Source organism: Canis lupus, chromosome 13 (assembly GCF_048164855.1).
Source record: "Canis lupus baileyi chromosome 13, mCanLup2.hap1, whole genome shotgun sequence".
In the NCBI taxonomy this organism is placed as follows: Eukaryota; Metazoa; Chordata; class Mammalia; order Carnivora; family Canidae; genus Canis; species Canis lupus.
Genome location: NC_132850.1, coordinates 4655001 through 4672018, shown reverse-complemented (window position 1 = coordinate 4672018; position 17018 = coordinate 4655001). Strand labels below are relative to the sequence as shown.

The 17018-nt window shown below is 55.4% G+C and overlaps 2 protein-coding genes across 7 annotated transcripts in view; one reads left to right on the top strand and one right to left on the bottom strand.

Annotated features, from left to right (window-relative positions):
- Window positions 1–12421, top strand: part of LOC140602382 (bone morphogenetic protein 8B) — a 33450-nt gene extending 21029 nt beyond the window's left edge. Inside the window, exons 5-7 of the mRNA XM_072771825.1 lie at window positions 769–848; window positions 1322–1432; window positions 9897–12421. Of these exons, the coding sequence (XP_072627926.1) occupies window positions 769–848; window positions 1322–1432; window positions 9897–10046 (341 nt within the window). The 3' untranslated portion in view covers window positions 10047–12421. The remainder of the gene's footprint in view (window positions 1–768; window positions 849–1321; window positions 1433–9896) is intronic.
- The window catches only part of LOC140602383 (peptidyl-prolyl cis-trans isomerase E-like), a 31358-nt gene continuing 14985 nt past the window's right edge, over window positions 646–17018 (bottom strand). For 4 of the 6 annotated variants that reach the window (XM_072771826.1, XM_072771828.1, XM_072771827.1 and 1 more), the window contains 5 exons: window positions 14019–14162; window positions 13803–13860; window positions 13375–13531; window positions 12269–12376; window positions 646–12132 (listed from right to left, as the gene is read on the bottom strand). In XM_072771826.1, the coding sequence (XP_072627927.1) occupies window positions 12368–12376; window positions 13375–13531; window positions 13803–13860; window positions 14019–14151 (357 nt within the window). In that variant the 5' untranslated portion in view covers window positions 14152–14162 and the 3' untranslated portion in view covers window positions 646–12132; window positions 12269–12367. The other 2 variants (XR_012005318.1, XR_012005323.1) reach the window with 2 other exon arrangements.

Here is a 17018-nt window from a genome sequence, read left to right as displayed (position 1 = left end):
GGGCCGAGGACGAGGACGGCGGCGGGGACCGAACCCTCGGGGCCTCAGTGGCGTCAAGCCTGTGGTCACCCTCCAATGCTTGTCTGACACCTGCTTACCTCGTGGGCCCTGAGGACCGGCCACCGGCCTCCGTCCCCGCCTCCCAGGGGCGCCTTCTCTGCCCTCCCCTGGCACCAGGGCTTTTTCCAGAAGTCTCCCTTAGCTTCAGGTGCCCCTTCCTCCAGGCACTGGTGGCTCTCAGGTCCCCCCTGGGTCCCCCGAGGATCCACAGTTGTGTGTCCCACCAGGCTGAGCCGCTCAGGATCAGGGATGGGCCTGCCCTGCCCCTGCCCTCCTGCCCCCTTCCCTCCACGGGGGGTCACCCTTTGGCCTCCAGGAGCCCCTCCATCGGGTGGAATGGGTGTGGCGGGAGAGGTGGGGTGAGGTCAGGAGGGGTCTCTGCAGAAAAGCAGGAGCCACCTGTGGCCCAGGGTCCCCTGGCTGTTTACGGGAGCATCGCGGGGCCGCAGTCGGAAGTCAGGGGAGGCTCTGAGCAAGTGCAGGGTTGCCCTGCAGCGATCGGGAGCCACCTGGAGCCGGCGAAGGCTCTCGAGCTGGGTCATGGCACCAGCACCGCTGCAGGATGGGCTTCAGGACACCAGGGCATTGGTTTCACTTCATTCATTTATTCAACAAATGTGCCCGGTAGGGTGTCCCCGCCCTGGGAGCTCCCTGTGGTGGCTGCCCGGAGCAGGAACCCCAGGAAAGCCCCTGCTTCTGTCCCTGCAGATGACGTTCATGGCACCGATGGCCGGCAGGTGTGCCGGCGGCACGAGCTCTACGTCAGCTTCCAGGACCTGGGCTGGCTGGTTAGTTCCGATTCGCCTCCTTTGCTTAAATGACCGTCCCCACCCGAAGATCCTAAGTGTGCCCCCGGGGGGAGGTCCCATTACGGTGACTTTAATTTTCTTGTGCGTTAGGTTCTGATGTGTTTTCTGAAGGGAGAATGTCTTAGTGTGAGGAGGTGCTTTGGGGTAAACCCGGGAAACGGGGACAGTCTGAATCCTCAGCCATGACACGTCAGCTCTGCAACAGGGAAACAGAGGCTGGGGCTGCAGCTGCAGGAGGCGTGGGCACCGGGGGACAGGGCTGTGCCCGCCCCCTGCCGGGCCTGCTGGTGGTGCCTCCTGGGGGAGCCTGCCTGGAGGGAGCCGAGGGTCGGCAGCCTGGCCTGGGGCTGCGGGAGGGGAAGGGGCGGCCCCGAGTCATGCCGCGCCGGGTGCTAGATTCGGGGCTCAGGAGGGGGCATCCGCTGGGACTCACCTCTCCCATTACCCCCCAGGATTGGGTCATCGCCCCCCAGGGCTACTCAGCCTATTACTGTGAGGGCGAGTGCTCCTTCCCGCTGGACTCGTGCATGAACGCCACCAACCACGCCATCCTGCAGTCCCTGGTCAGTACCGCGTCCGTCCTGCCCGGACCCACGGGGCGGGGGCTCGCAGCGCCGGGTGGGTGGCAGCCCCGGGTGTCGGGGAGGCTCTGTGCACAGGAGCTTCCCTGCGTGCACGAGCAGTTCCGGGCTCACGCCTGTTCAGGAGCCGGTGCCTGGGTGGCCGAGCTGTGTGTGCACCTGCACCCGCACACACCCGACTTACCCTGACTGCTGGCGCGCCCCCACCTCTGTGCGCTACACACGCGACTTACACGACCTGCTCTCTTGTGGTCAGACGCACGGCACACACAGCAGACGTGCGTCCCGCCTGGGTCCCTGTGTGCTCTGAGCACACGCACCACCGTGTCGCCGGCGTGCTCAGCCTCCTGTGGCACAGACGTACGCGGGGTGAGCGACGGGCGTGTGCATTGGGCCTCCCGCCGCATGTGTACGGGGCCGGGTGACGGGTGCCCCGCTGAGCTGCTGGGCCTCGGCCCCTTCTGTTACCTCCCCGTCGGCTCTTTGTCCTGCTCCTTTGGCGCTTGGTGTTTCCCACAGGTGCTGTGGCTCCCGTGCTGGGGGCTGGGGGCGGGGGGCGGGGGGCGGGGGGCAGCCTCAGAGCTGGAAGATCGCCCCTGGGAGGGGCGTTGTCGCTGCCGCTTGTCGCTCCGGGTTTTCCCACCGCTTTGCAGCGTAGCTTGAAATCTGGGATCGTCAGACTTCCAGTTTCGTTTTTCTCTTTCATGATGCTTTGGCTCCTAGGGCGGTTTTGTGGTTCCATATAAATTCTGGGATTGTTCTCGTTCTGTCACAAGTGCTCCGGGTGTAATGATAGGGATTGCGTTAGGCCGCGTCTACCCTGGGAGGCGGGGCGGCTCTAACAGTACCGCTTCTCTCAGCCACTGAGCCTGGGGATCTGCCCGTTTGTGTCATCTCCACTTTCTTTCACGATTGTTTTATAGTTTTCGGAGTATTGGTCTTTCACCTCCTTGGTTAAGTTTAGTCTTTGGTGTTTTATTATTTTTGCTGCAACTGTAAATGGGTGTAAACTGGTGTAAACTGTAAAAGAAACTCTTTGTTTTCTTATTTCCTCTTTCCGCTGCTTCTATTTAGTGTATACAAATCCCACATTTCTGTATTTTGATTTTGTAGCCTGTGACATTACTGGATTCATTTATCAATTCTAGCAGGTTTTTTGGTGGCGTCTCTAACGTTTTCTACATATAGTATCGTTATCTGCAAACAGTGAAAATTTTTCTTCTTTCTTACTGATCTGGTTGCCTTTGTTTCCCTTTTTCTTGTCTGATTGCTGTGGTTATGACTTCCGGTGTTAGGTCGAATAAAAGTAGCGCAGGGGCATCCTTCCCTTGTTCCTGACCTTACGAAAATCTCTGGTTTTCAGCATTGAGTATGATGTTCACTCTGGGTTTTTCATATAAGGCTTTTATTTTTGAGGTTATGTTCCCTCTAAACCTACTTTCCTGAGTTGTTTTTTTTTTTTTTTTTTTTCATGAATGGATGTTGTACTTTGTCAAATGTGTTTTCTGCAACTTTTGAAACGGTTATATGGTTTTGGTTCTTTCTCTTATTCATGTATCAGATTGACTTATTTGTAATTATTGAACAACCATTGCATCCCAGGAATAAATCCCACTTGATCATCGTGAATAATTTTTTAATGTATTGTTGGATTCAGTTTGCTAGTATTTCGTTGAGGACTTTGCATGTGTATTCATCAGCAATGTTGGCCTCAGTTCTCTTTACTTGCAGTGTCTTTAGCTATGGTATCGGTGCGATGCTGGCCTTGTAGAATGAATTGGGAAGTTTTCCTTCCACTCTTGTTTTAGGAACAGTTTGAGAATAGGTGTAACTCCTTTTTTTAATGTTTGGTAGAATTCGCCTGTGAAGCCACCCGGTCCTGGACTTTGTTTCTTGGGAGCTTTTGATACTGATTCCATTTCTTTGCTGGTAATTGATCTGTTCAAATTTTCTTTCTTCCCTCTTCTAGTTTTGGTAGATTATGTTTCTAGGAATGTATTCATTTCTTGTTGCCCAGTTTGCTGCCGTATAATTTTCATAATACTCTTCTATTATAATCTTTTATATATTTTTTTTATTTTTATTTATTTATGATAGTCACACACAGAAAGAGAGAGAGAGAGGCAGAGACACAGGCAGAGGGAGAAGCAGGCCCCATGCACCGGGAGCCCGACGTGGGATTCGATCCCGGGTCTCCAGGATCGCGCCCTGGGCCAAAGGCAGGCCCAAACCGCTGCGCCACCCAGGGATCCCGATCTTTTATATTTCTGCAGTGCTATTTCTCCTCTTCACTTCTGATTTTGAGTCCTCTCTCTCTCGCTCTTTTTTTTTTTTTTTTTTTTTGAGCCTGACTAAATGTTCACCAATTTTATTGATCTTTTCAAAGAACTAGTTCCTGGTTTCCTGATTTCATCGATGCTCTATTATTGGTTTTGTTTTTTAAGTAATCTCTGCACCCAAAATGGAGTTCAAACTCATGACCCCAGGATCAAGAGTCCCATGTTCCACCAACTGAGCCATCCAGGTGCCTTGGTCTCTTTTTTTATTTTTTGTTTCTGTTTCATTTATTTCTGTTCTCATCTTTATTATTTCTGTCCTCCTGCTGATTTTGTTCTTTTTCTAACTCCTTTAGCTGTGAGATAAGGTTATTTGAGATTTTTTTGCTTTTTGAGGTAGGCCTGTGTTGCTATAAAATTCCTTCTTTGGACAGCTTTTGCTGCATCCCAAGGATTTGGGACAATTGTGCTTTCATTTTCATTAGTTTTTTTTCCATATATTTTTAAATTTTACTCTTTGATTTCTTGGTTGACCTATTCATTTTTTGATAGCATGTTATTTAACCTCCATGTATTCGTGCTCTTTCCAGACTCTTTCTTGTGTTGGGTTTCTAGTTCTGTAATATTATGGTTAGAAAAGATGCATGGTATGACTTTAATCTTTTGTAATTTATTGAAACTAGTTTTGTGGACTCATATGTGATCTGTTCTGGAAGGTGTTCCATATGCACTTGTAAAGTGTATATTCTTTTTTTTTTTTTAATGATTTTATTCATTTATTCATGAGAGATACACAGAGAGAGGCAGAGACACAGGCAGAGGGAGAAGCAGGCTCCATGCAGGGAGCCCGATGTGGGCCTCAATCCTGGGACTCCAGGATCATGCTCTGGGCCCAAGTCAGGTGCCAAACCACCGAGCCACCCAGGGATCCCATAAAGTGTATATTCTTACGATGGAATGTTCTGAATATATGTTAAAATCATCTGGTCAGATGTGTCATTCAAAGACACTGTTTTCTTGTTGATTTTGTTTGGACGATCTATCTGTTGATGTAACTAGGGTGTTAAAGTCCCCTGTTATTACTGTATTACTGTCAGTTTACTACGTGTTTGTTATTACTGTTTTATGTATATGAGTGCTCCCATGTTGGGTGTATAAATATTTACAATTGTTAGAGCTTCTTGTTGGATTGTTCCCTTTATGATTATATAGTGTCATTCTCTGTCTCTTGTGGTCTTTAAAGTCTGTTTTGTCCCATGTCCTGGCTTCATTATCGTGTCTGTCTGCACGGTAAATGTTTCTCCACCCTTTCACCTTCAGTCTGCAGGTGTCTCACCATCTGAAATGGGTGTGTTACGTGGGCAGCGTATAGATGGGTCTTTTTTTGTTTTGTATCCGTTCTATTACCCAGTGTTTTTGATTGGGGCATTTAGTCCGTTTACATTCAAAGTAATTATTGATAGGGACGTACATGTTGCCATTTTGTTTTATTTGCCATTCCATTGTGGTTGTTTTTGTATGTCTTCTGTTCCTTTCCTCCCTTGCTCTCTACTCTCATGTCTAGTGCAGACTTTTTTTAGTAATATATGTGGCTACCTTGCCCTTTCATTTTTGCACACCTATTCCTGGCTTTTGATTTGTGGTTACCGTTGGGTTTGTACCTAACATTTTCTGCTTAGAGCAGTCTATATTAAGTTGATGGTTGTTTAAGATGAACCCATTCTTTACTCTTCTCCCCCCACCTCATCATTTAGGTATATGGTGTCATGCTTTACATCCTTTTATTTTGTGAGTCCTTTGGCTGATTTTTATAAACATACTTATTTTTACTGCTGTTGTGCTTCCTACTAGTCTTAATCTTACTTATGATCTTTTCTTTCCACTAGAAAAATCTCCTTTAACACTTCTTGTAGGGCTGATTAGTGGTTATGAATTCCTTTAACTTTTGTTTTCTGGGAAGTACTTTATCTGTCCTTCTATTCTGAGTGGTAGCCTTGTTGGACAGAGTTGTCCTGGCTACAGCTTTTTTCCTTTCAGCACTTTGAATATATCATGCCACTCCCTTCTGGCCTGCAGTGTTTCTGCTGAAAACTCAGCTGATTGCCTTCTAGGGTTCCCCTGTATGTGCTGTTGGGTGTTTTTTTGTTTTGTTTTGTTTTGTTTTGTAAATCCCCTCTTGGTGCTTTAAACATTCTCTGTAGCACTCCTTTTTGCCATTTTGATTACTGTGTGTCTTGGAGCAGATCTCCTTGGGTTGATCTGGTTCCAGGATCTACCTCTTGAATCTGGATTTCTGTTTCCTTCCTCCTATTTCTTCAGCTGTTATTTCCTCAAATAAATATTCTGCCCCTTTTCTCTCTCTTCTCATTCTGGGATCCCTGTGATGAGGATGTTAAATGCTTGATGGTGTTGCTGAGTTCCTTAAATCTATTCTCATTCTGCGTAATTTTCCCCTCTCTCATCTGGTGATCTTGATTACTTTCCTTTTTTTTTTTTTTAAGATATTTATTTATTTATTTATTTATTTATTTATTTATGAGAGACACAGAGAGAACAGCAGAGACATAGGCAGAAGGAGAAGCAGGCTCCCTACAGGGAGCCTGATGTGGGATTTGATCCTGGACCCCGGGATAATGACCTGAGCCAAAGGCAGATGCTCAATCACTGAGCCACCCAGGTGCCCCCCTGATTACTTTCCATTACTCTGATTCCTCCAGCCTACTCTTTATTCTATCGTGTGTGTGTGTGTTAAGATTTATTTATTTGACAGAGAGATGAAGAGCATGAGGGGGACAGAGGGAGAGAATCTCCAGCAGACTGCACACCAAGCAGGAGTCCGATGCAGGACTCGATCCCATGACTCACCTGAGCCAAAACTAGAATCAGACACTTAAGCCCCTGAGCTACCCAGGTGCCCCTCCAGTGTGTTTTAAATCGCATTTATGGTGTTCCTCATCTCTGACTGGTCGTTTTTTTTCTCTTTAAGGGTCTCACTGACATCCTCCACTCTTTTCACATACGGTATCATTGTGGTCATTCCTTTAAAATCTCTAGCGGGTATATTGCTGACGTTTCTCTTAGGTGTCTTGCTGTGATTGTGTCTTGTTCTTTCATCTGGAATGTACTGTCTCCTGATTCTAACTCTCCATGTCTGTCTCTGTGTGTGAGGAAGGTCAGCTACGTCTCCGGCTCTTAAAGGCAGCAGCCTCCTGAAGCCGAGGTCCTGTAGTGCCCTGCAGCGGTGCCCCCGTTCACCGGAACCAGTCTTCAGGGGCGTCTCCTCTGTGTGTGTATAGTCGTCCTTCCCTCTCCCCAGGGCAGGAGTCCCAAGGAGCCCTGGTGGGGCTGCTTGCTGCTGCTGGGCTAGCGTGCCACCTCGAAGGGGCTCAGCCCACCGTGTAGTGGGGGGGGTGGGCACGCAGTGTTTGCAGGTGTGTGCGCTGGTCCCCTGCTGGAGGGCAGCCGCTGCTGCAGGGCCCGAGCCGGGGGCGTGGCCGGAGCAGCTTGGGCCGTGGGGAGCTGCTCGGGGAGCTGCTGGCAGGAAGGCCTGCGGGAGGGGCCCCTGGAGGGGGGCAGGGCTGCAGGGAGGGGTGGAGAGGTGGGCGGGGCCTCGGGGGTGCTGGTTCCCACGGGGTGCTGGGGGGCTGGGGGGGAAGGCTCCTCGGCCCCTGGGTGCCCTGGGGTCTCTGGGCTGTGCTCTGGGAGGGTGAGCAGCTCCCGACTCAGGTGGGGCCCCAGGCGGGGTGGCTACTCCCGCCACCCCCCTCCCCTGCCCAGCCAGGCTGCTGCTGGCCCACGGGCCGCTGGAAGTGCTCAGGTCCTAAGGACCCCGAAATCCAGCCCCTCTGGGTTTCAACACTGGCCGCCAGGGGCTGTGCCTTCCCAGGGCTCCTGGTGAGGGTCCGCCCCCTCCGCCCCCTTCTGGGCCCTTCTCTCTGCCTTGGGCCGTGGAGTCGTCTCTGGGTCAGTCTGTGCGTCCCTCACCCTCGGGGGTGCCCGGCTGTGTGCGGGGACCAGGAGCTCTGGGGGGCGTCTGCTACCAACGCGGCACCCCAAGGCTTACGTGGTACTGACTCGGGGTGGACACCTCCTAGAAGGTGGACCTGGACTCCTAACTCCTGTGTCCCCAAGCCTGTCTGGGAGCTCCAGGGGCGAGGAGACGCAGCACCGCGGGGGCTTTGGCTCGGTGGTAACCACCTTCCCACGTCAGGCGGGGCCTGCCCCCTCCCGCCCCCCAGGAGCCGCCTTCTGCCCGGAGCTCAGTGGGATGAGGAGCTCAGTGGGATGAGGCACGTGAGCCCCAGCTGCCCTTTACGCACCTGCTTCCTGCTCCTCCAGGGGCTCAAGGGCGTGCGGCCCGAGGGGCCCCTGCAGCTCCCAAGTCCGGCTGGCTGGCTGGGTGGGCTCGGGCGGCAGGTGACGTCGGGGGTCAGGGGCCGCTCACGGGGCCCTGGGGTCCCGCCTGAAGGGCCAGGTGGGTGGACTTAATCCCTTGTCCAGGGACAAGCAGGTGCAAAGTGCCACCGCCTGCCTTGCTCTCTGGAAGTGCTGCTCTGGCTGCAGCGCAGAAGGACGGGGCGGGGCGGGGCAGGCAGGGTGCCAGCGGGGGGCTGCGGTGGCCACCGCCAGGGTGTGGGGTACAGGGCAGAGGCAGGGCGGCCCTCGGGAGGGGCAGGGAGTGGGGCACCTGGGGTCTGCAGGTGAGCCCGTTGGGCTGGAGGGCTGTACTGACCCCGAGGTCCTGGGTGCCGACTGGAATATTCCCCGTGTCCCCTTCCCTCCCCACGGAGTCCGTGAGAGCAGGGACCAGGTTGGGACATCCTCTGTGCCCCGATCCCGGTGGGGCTGGCGCGAGGCCTGTGTCCTGGATACGCTGGTGTGGGGAACGAGCAGAGAGCCGTTGTACCCCCTTGGCAGGGGCGTGACTTGTACCCAGAGCGGCCCAGCCAGTGACAGACCCTGTGACCTGCTCCCCCAGGGCCCACACCAAGCTAAGTGGGCTGGCACCACGGCCTCCACAGCCCCTGGTCTGGGCCCAGATGGGACAAAGGCCTGTCTTTCTGTCCGTCATCTGCGGGGAGTCTCAGGCCGCGCCCGGCGGCGCCCGACGTCCCCCCAGCCCCAGCTCAGGAGCGGCCCTCGCAGGTTTCCTGCCCACAGAGCCCCGCGGCTGCTGCAGGGGGGCCGTGTCCCCTGGTTTCTGTCCCGTGGGCCTACGGACACCAAGCCCAGCCATGGCGCGTGGAGGTGGGGACGTTGGGGGCAGTGGCAGCCGCGTCCCCGCCAGGCTGGGCCTTCGCGAGGCTGCTGGGCCCCGAGCAACCAGCGTCCTTCCGCAGGCGGCTCCGCGCTGGGCCTACGGGGCCAAGACCGGGCCCGGGGGGGGGCGGGGGGGGGCGGGGGCCAGGCTGCCGGTGGGCCCCCCACCAGACGGCTTCGTCCGGGTCCCGCTCGGCGCCCCTGCCAGGGCTGGAGGCTGGGGCTGCGGGGAGGCCGCCTCACCCGTGCAGCCTCCCCCCCAGGCCCCCTGCATGTGGCCCCTGCCCGGCCGCTGGCGCTGCAGCCCGTCCTCTCGGTGCAGCGCGTTATTTTTTCGGAGGCTGAAAGGCCACTGCCCTGGGCTCGTTCCTGGCAGCAGGGCCGGGGCGGGGGGGGGCAAGAGGTCAGTGCGCTGGGCCCAGGTCCCACCGCCCCGCGCGGAGCCTTGTGCCACCCCCGGGTCCCGGGCCTCAGTCCTGGTCTGTCCAGGACAGTCGTGGCCTTAGAGGTGGGCTCCAGGGTGGGAAGCGCTTTGCGGGAGAAGCGCGTTGCACACCCCAGGGGCGGGCCTAGGCTGCTGGGCCGTCTCCAGGCCTGTGACCATCACCAGCTCGCACGTGGGAGGGAGACAGACCACGAACGGCTAAGGGGGGGGCACATCACAGAGGCACAGAGAGGGGCATGGAGGGCACCTGGAGGGGCACCGTGTGCTGGGCTGTCCCGTCTGAGGGGAGCCGGCCGGGGCCCAGGGGGTGCCCTGAGGGCAGTGGGGCGGGGAAGGGGCGACGGGGACAGGGTGGGGCACGTCTCCACATCAGCACCCGCCTCGGCTGCAGGTGGGGAGGGCGCAGGGGGTGGGCGCTCGGGGAAGCCCCGTGTTCATGCCTCTGCCTGCCGCCCCGTCTGGCCAGGTGCACCTGATGAAGCCGGATGCGGTCCCCAAGGCGTGCTGTGCCCCCACCAAGCTGAGCGCCACCTCCGTGCTCTACTACGACAGCAGCAACAACGTCATCCTGCGCAAGCACCGCAACATGGTGGTCAGGGCGTGCGGCTGCCACTGAGGCCCTGCCCCCCTCTCCTGCAGGCAGGAACACTCACAAGCCACCATTGCTCGGGGAGGGGGTGCGGGGAGGGCAGGGAGGGCCACATATGCCTGCCGGGGTGCCCTGCCCCAGCCCTGGGGTTCTGGTAGACTGGCCGGCCCAGCCTCACAGGCCTGAAGGATGCAGCACTGCTGCCCACGCGGTGCCGCTTTGACATCCCGTCTTAGGACGTGTCCTTGGCCATCCCCAGCCTGCGCTGCAGGTGACCCCGGCCCAAGGGTGACCAGCTGGGCTCTGAGCAGGGCTCCTGCCTTCAGCACAGCGAGTACTGGGCTCCTAACGTGGCACATTCGTTGGCCACCCACCAGGCCACTGCAGCACCTACTTGCCTTCCCTCCTTGGGGAAGAGGCGTAAGCACCCCCCACCCCACAAACAACCTTGGGGCACCCAGTTCCCGCCAGCTTCTCCACCCTGAGAGACGCCACTCTTAGAGCCAAGGCAGTGGTTGCGGCGGCCCCAACCGGCGCCATCAGTACCCGGCCCGGTGTGCCTCCCACTGACCCCAGATGGGCCCTCGGAACCGTCAGCACATGACCCCACACACCCACCGGCCGCTCAGAGTTAAGATGAAGCCCGTTTCTCGGGGCCCCTGCAGGCTGGGCAGGGGGAGCTGCGGGGGAGCCCCCAGAGGTAGAATAGGCCGCTGCTGCCGTGCCCCACTGTGCCCAGGAGCCCAGACCTGCGAGCGAGAGCAGCCCGTGTCCCAGGGCGCGACAGGCAGTAATTAGGGGCCCGGGCAGGGCGCTCCCTGAAACTGCTGCTCTCTTCAGAGCCGCAGCCAAGCCTGTACCGCCCGCCAGGCCCAGCAGAGGTGGGAGCACCGTGCCCCGGGGCGCATCCCCAGTCACCCTGCCCCCCGAGGAGGGGACCCGGGTGTGGAGGCCGGGCCCTGTTGGGGGACAGCCAGTGCCGAGGATCGCAGAGGGTGGGCCCGGACTGGGTGCAGGGGGCCTGGACCGTGGCCTGGCAGTGACCCGAGCGCAGTGCGCCCGGACTCTGGAGACCTGGGTTCTGTCTGGTTCCCCCGCAGCCTCTGACCCGTGTGCTGCCCGACGAGTCCTTCTCGGGGTCAAGCTTCGGTCTCCCCTGCTCCCGGCAGAGCCGACACCCAGCCCGGGTGCCCAGCTGCCGCTTCGGGACCTTAGTGACCAGCGGTTGCCTCCCAACACCAAGGGCAGCGAAGGCCTGGGAACCTCTGACCTGCACTTGGGCTCTTGGACGCCCAGCGTGTAGCCTGCACGCTGGGGCTGGGGGCCCTGCCCGGTGTGCCCCAGGGTGCGTGAGGATGGCCATCTGGATCCCCTGCCGCACCGTAGCTGACTTCTGGAGCCCGCGGCCGTGCAGGTGACCACCAGACCGAACCCCAACTGAGAAGGCCGCGTCATCAGTGCAGGGACAGCCCACTCATTCCTGTGGCTCACCTGCCGCCCAGGTTGCGGTCAAGGCGGGGGCGCAGGGGTTGGCCTCAGAGGAACAGCCACGTAGGGGCGCTGACCAGGCATCGCCCCATGCGCCCTTCACCTGAGGCCCCGCCGGCCCACCGGGCCTTCCGTCCGTGAGTCGCTGTGGAGGACGGTGGGTAACGTGCTTCAAGAAACACCCGAAATGCCACAGGACCAGGGGCTGTGGGTCGGGGAGCAGACCCGGCCTGGACTCTCGGCTCTGCGGCTGGTTCCAGTGACGTAGGAGGTCCCCGCAGGTTGGAGGGCTTTCCTCGGGGCGTTGGCTCTGTCCTGGCAAGGCCGCTGGGGTCAACGGGTGTTGCTTTACGGGAATGTGCCCATCTGGGCCTCCCCGGCGGCCTTGCACTCGAGGCCACTCCTCCCAGAGCACATCCAGCAGGTGCCCCTGTGTTGGAAGCGACACTGGTCCCGCCTCGGCTGAGGTGGGCCTGGTGCGCTCCCGGCCCAGGGACCTCGGGTGGCACGGGGCATGCCCCTGCCGGGGCTGCTGTGTCCCCACACCGTCCCCAGGCCTCCGGAATGCTGAGCTGGAGCTCTGCGGACGGTCTCTTCTCACCCAGAGCTGCGAGTCCGTTTGGCCCTAAAAAAAAAAAAAAAAAAAAAAAAATTTTCCTCACTGAGAATATCAGGGGTGTGGGCACCAGGGAAATTTTTGAAAATAAAAAGTATCATACAAATACACACAGTCCCAGCACAGAGCTCAGCATCCCCCGTACCTCCTTCTGGTCTCCTCACGCACACGTCTGTCTCCAGGTAGACATTACGGGTAGTTTACAGGGTAGGATCGTGCTCTGCGCGCTGCTTGGTGATCTGATTTACTCAACCTGATATATTTTGAAAATGTGTTATTAAATCTTTGAAAGCACGACTTGTGCCATTCCATCTGTGAGCCGCACCCTGGTTCTGTCCCCGTTCCTTCCCTGCAGCCAGGCATGGGGTCCCCGGCCCAGTGGAGGTAGGCAACAGGTGCTCGGTCGTCAGCCCGGATATCGGGACCTGTCCACTCCCCCGAGGCTTGGTCACCACCCCGGGAGGGTTGGGGTGGCCCCGTGACAGATTCTGGGGAGGCTCTTACACTTCACACCCGCCACCCCAGGGCTCCTGGTCCCCGGCTTCCCAGCCAGTATGCCCAGCCCACCCACCTGGGGCAGCCACGGAACCACAGCGACAAACTGTGTTCCCTCCATGGACGTCCTGTTCTCCTTCCTGGGGCTCAGGCCAGCCCATGCCCCTCCCCGCGTCATCCCTAGAGCCAGCCTGTCGAGTACCCCGCACACCTCTTCTCCCCCGGCTGCCACGCCAGCCATGGCCTCACCACTGCCAGTCCCCACACCGTGACGAGGCCCCCGAAGGCAGAGACCAAGGTTGGCCAGGGATGCTCGGGACCTGCCGGGGTCACAGGCTTGCTCCCCTCCCCTCCTGGCTCAACCCGACCTCAACCCAAAACAAGAAGCCGCCGCACCCAATGGCTGGAGTGTAGACCCTGATCAGAGCCACTGGCAGACAGTAGGTGAGCCAGTGGCCGCCCGGGAGTCGTTTCTGGTGACTGATGGCTTCTGGGGCTCGGCCTCCACACACGGGACATGCCGAAGGGTGAGCGGCAGCAAAGCCTCAAACTGGCAAAGACTTGGACTTGCTCTGGGTCTAGGGGAGGGTGGGGAGGGGGCAGGAACCATCTGTGCCTCAGTCTCCCCAGCACCAAGCGCAGGGCCCCACAGGACTCTACCAACCACTGGTGCAGTGACCGAATAACAGGGTGCCCATCCGACTCTGGACCAGGTGTGAGGGCAGGACGGAGGCAGGGACAGCAGGATGGAGGCACCTGCACCAGCTCGGCCTCTGCAGCCCTGCGGCCGCCTGACAAGGGTGCACACTCAGGGTTTTGGCCCGGCCGGGAGGCACACAGCAGCGCGGTGCTCTGCTCTGTCGCAGGAGGAGGTCCAGGCACAGCCGCAACCTTTGTAAACACCTGGACCTGGCTGACAGGCAGCAGGACAAGAACTAGGATTTATTTTAGCAGAAGCGACATCCGGGAGCCACACGGGTGGGCCCAGGAGCAGCCGCAGCAGCAGAGGCTGCCCCGGGGAGAGAGCCAGAGGAAGCCCGGGCCGCCTCGGCACAAGAGCTGCTCCAAGCAGACCCCAGGAGCCGGGACACAAAGCCCTGCTTGCCCAGAGGGGACCGATGCCCTGAGACGGGGTGACCAATCCGGGACGCAGGGAGGTGCAGACACGGGGCGTGCAGACTCACACATACTCCCCACAGTCGGCGATGATCACCTTCTGCTTCGGCTTCCCGTCCTTGCTGCCTTGGGGGGGACAGATGGGGGCAGAAACCGGGGAGGGTGGAGGGTGATGGGTGGCTTGGGGCCCCTCCCCACGTGCCCCCCACTCTCCCCTGAGTGGAGCAGCGCTCTCCCCCAGCTCCCCCATGGGGTCATGCATCTGGAGCTGGGCAGCCCCCCACCTCGATCTGCCGCAGGACATCCAGGCCTTCCATGACCTCCCCCGAACACCACGTGCTTGCCATTTAGCCAATCCGTCTTGTCACACGTCAGGAAGAACTGGGAGCTGTTGGTGTTGGGGCCGGAGTTGGCCATGGAGAACAGGCCTGGGGCGAGAAGGGGCGGCTCAGCCCATACCCCAGGGCCCGGCCCTCAGAGGGACATCTGTGCCCACGTGCGTGGACAGCCCTTCAGGCAGCTCAGGCCCAGGAGGATACCGTGTGGACGCCTCATTTTCCGCTCAGGTGAAGTCAATGAAGTTGTGAGCAGAGTCGTTTAAACTACTTTAGATTGGTTTAGCCTTTCATTCATTCATTCATTCATTCATTCAATACTGTCTACTTCATAGCCAGGCTCCTCCTGGTAAGCCCTGGGGACACTGGCCCCAGCCCTGGTGTAGTCACACTCTAGTCACTCAAAAGATAAATGTGGATTCATCTCAGGGACACAAGGCTGGTTTAACATCCAAAAAGCAATATGACGTAGCACATTAACAGAATCAAGTACAAAAAAACACAGAATCATCTCGATAGAATGAAAAAGGCATTTTACAAAACCCAACAGCTTTTTCGTGATACTCAACTAGGAAGAGAACCTCCTCAGTCTGATAAAGAGCCCCTACAAAAGTCCCCACATGGTGAAGACTAGGGATTTTTGCCCGAAGCTCAGGAATAAGACCAAGACATCTGCCCTCACTGCTTCTATTTGACATTGTACTAGAGGTTCTAGTCAGGGCAAATTGCAAAAAAAAAAAAAAAAAAAAAAAAAAAAAAGTGAAATTCGCTGACATGATCTCGTTATACACAAAATCCTAAGGAATCTATTGGAAAACTATAGGACTAATAAACTCAGCAAAGTTGCAGAATATAAGATCAATACACAAAAATCAACTTCTCTCTAGACTGGAGCAATGAACAATCTGAAAATGAAATCAAGAGGGGAGGCTCAGTCAGCTGGGCATCTGCCTTCGGCTTGGGTCATGATCTCAGAGTCCTGGGATCAAGCCCTGCATCTGGCTCCCTGCTCAGCGAGCATCAGCTTCTCCTCTTGTTCCCTCTCCTCATGCTTGTTTCCTCAGTCTCTGTCAAAGAAATAAATAAAATCTTAAAAAAAAAAAAAAAGAATCAAGAAAACAATTTCATTGACAATAACATCAAAAGAATAAAATACTTAGGAATAAATTTAAAAAGTAGAAGCTTATACTTTGATAAATATAAAATATTACTGAAAGAAATTAAAGACCTAAACAAATGGAAAGAAAGCCATGTTCATGGGTTGGAAAACTTAATTCTGTTAAGATCACGACACTTCCCAAACTCATCTACAGATTCAGCGCAATCTCCATCAAAATCCCAGCTGGCTTTTTTTTTTTTGCAGAAGTTGAAAACGTATTCCCAAAATTCATATGGAAATGCTAGAGACCTAGAGCAGCCAAAACAATCTGGAAAAAAAAAACAAAACAAAACTGGAAGATCCACACTTGTCAAATTCAAAATGTACCATGGAGCTGGCATAGGAAAGATTTACAGATCAATGAGGCAGAGTAGAAAGGCCAGAAATAAACCCTTATATCTATGGTCAATTGATTTTCAACAGAGATGCCAAGACAAGGAAAAGAACAGCCTTTTCAACAAATGCCTGGGACAATTGGACATCCACAAAGGAAGGAAATTAAACCTCTTTTCTCCTACTATACACAAAAATTAATTCAAAATGGGTCAGAGCCCTATTTAAGAGTGAAGCCATAAAACTTAAAATACAAGAATAAATCTTCATGACCTTAGTTTAGGCAGAGCCTTCTTAGTTATGACATCAAAAACACACTGATGGAAGAAAAATATTGGACTTCAACAGAATTAAAACTTTTCTGCTTCAAAGCAAACCATAAAGAAAGTGAAAAGACAACCCACAGAATGGCCAGAAACACTCGCAAATGATGTATCTGATAAGAGATCTATACCTAGAATATTGAAAGAACTCTTGCAATTCAATAATAAAAAGACAACTCCATTAAAAAATGGGTAAAGGGGGGATCCCTGGGTGGCTCAGCAGTTTGGCGCATGCCTTTGGCCCAGGGCATGACTCTGGAGTCCCGGGATCGAGTCCCATATCAGGCTGCCTGCATGGAGCCTGCTTCTCCCTCTGCCTGTGTCCCTGCCACCACCCCCACCCCCCGTGTCTCTCATGAATAAATTAATAAAATCTTTAAAAAAAAATGGGTAAAGGATCTGAATGGACATTTTCCCAAAGAAGATACACAAATGGTCAATAAACACATGAAAAGATACTCAATATCATTAGCCATCAGGGAATTGCAAATCAAAACCACAATGGGTGGGGCACCTGGGTGGCTCCATCAGTTGGGTGCCTCACTCTTGATTTTGGTTCAGGGCATGATCTCAGGGTTGTGGGGTCGAGCCCCACATCAGGCTCCATGCTGGGTGTAGAGTGGGCTTAGGGTTCTCTCTCCCCCTCTCTGTTTGCCCCTCCCTGCTTGCTTGCTCACTCTCCCTCTCTCTCTCAAAAATCAAAACAAAAACAAAAACCACAATGAGATCACACTTCACTCCACTAGGAAAACAGAGGATGTTAAAGAGATCGCGAGGGCAGCCCGGTGACAGAGCGGTTTGGCGCCGCCTGCAGCCCAGGGTGTGATCCTGGAGACCCAGGATCGAGTCCCACGTTGAGCTCCCTGTGTGGAGCCTGCTTCTCCCTCTGCCTCTTTCTCTATGAATTAAAAATATATATAAATGAACGAATGAAGGAATGAAGGAAGGAAGATAATGACCAGCGATGGGAAATACAGAGAAACCAGAACCCTCACAGGCTCCTGATGGGAATACAAAATGGCACAGCCTCTAGAAAAGTCTGACGGTTCCTCAGAATACTGAAACATGGTTATCACAGGCCCCAGCCATACCAAGTGTAGGTGTGCACCCAGGAGAAGTGAAAATATAGGTCCA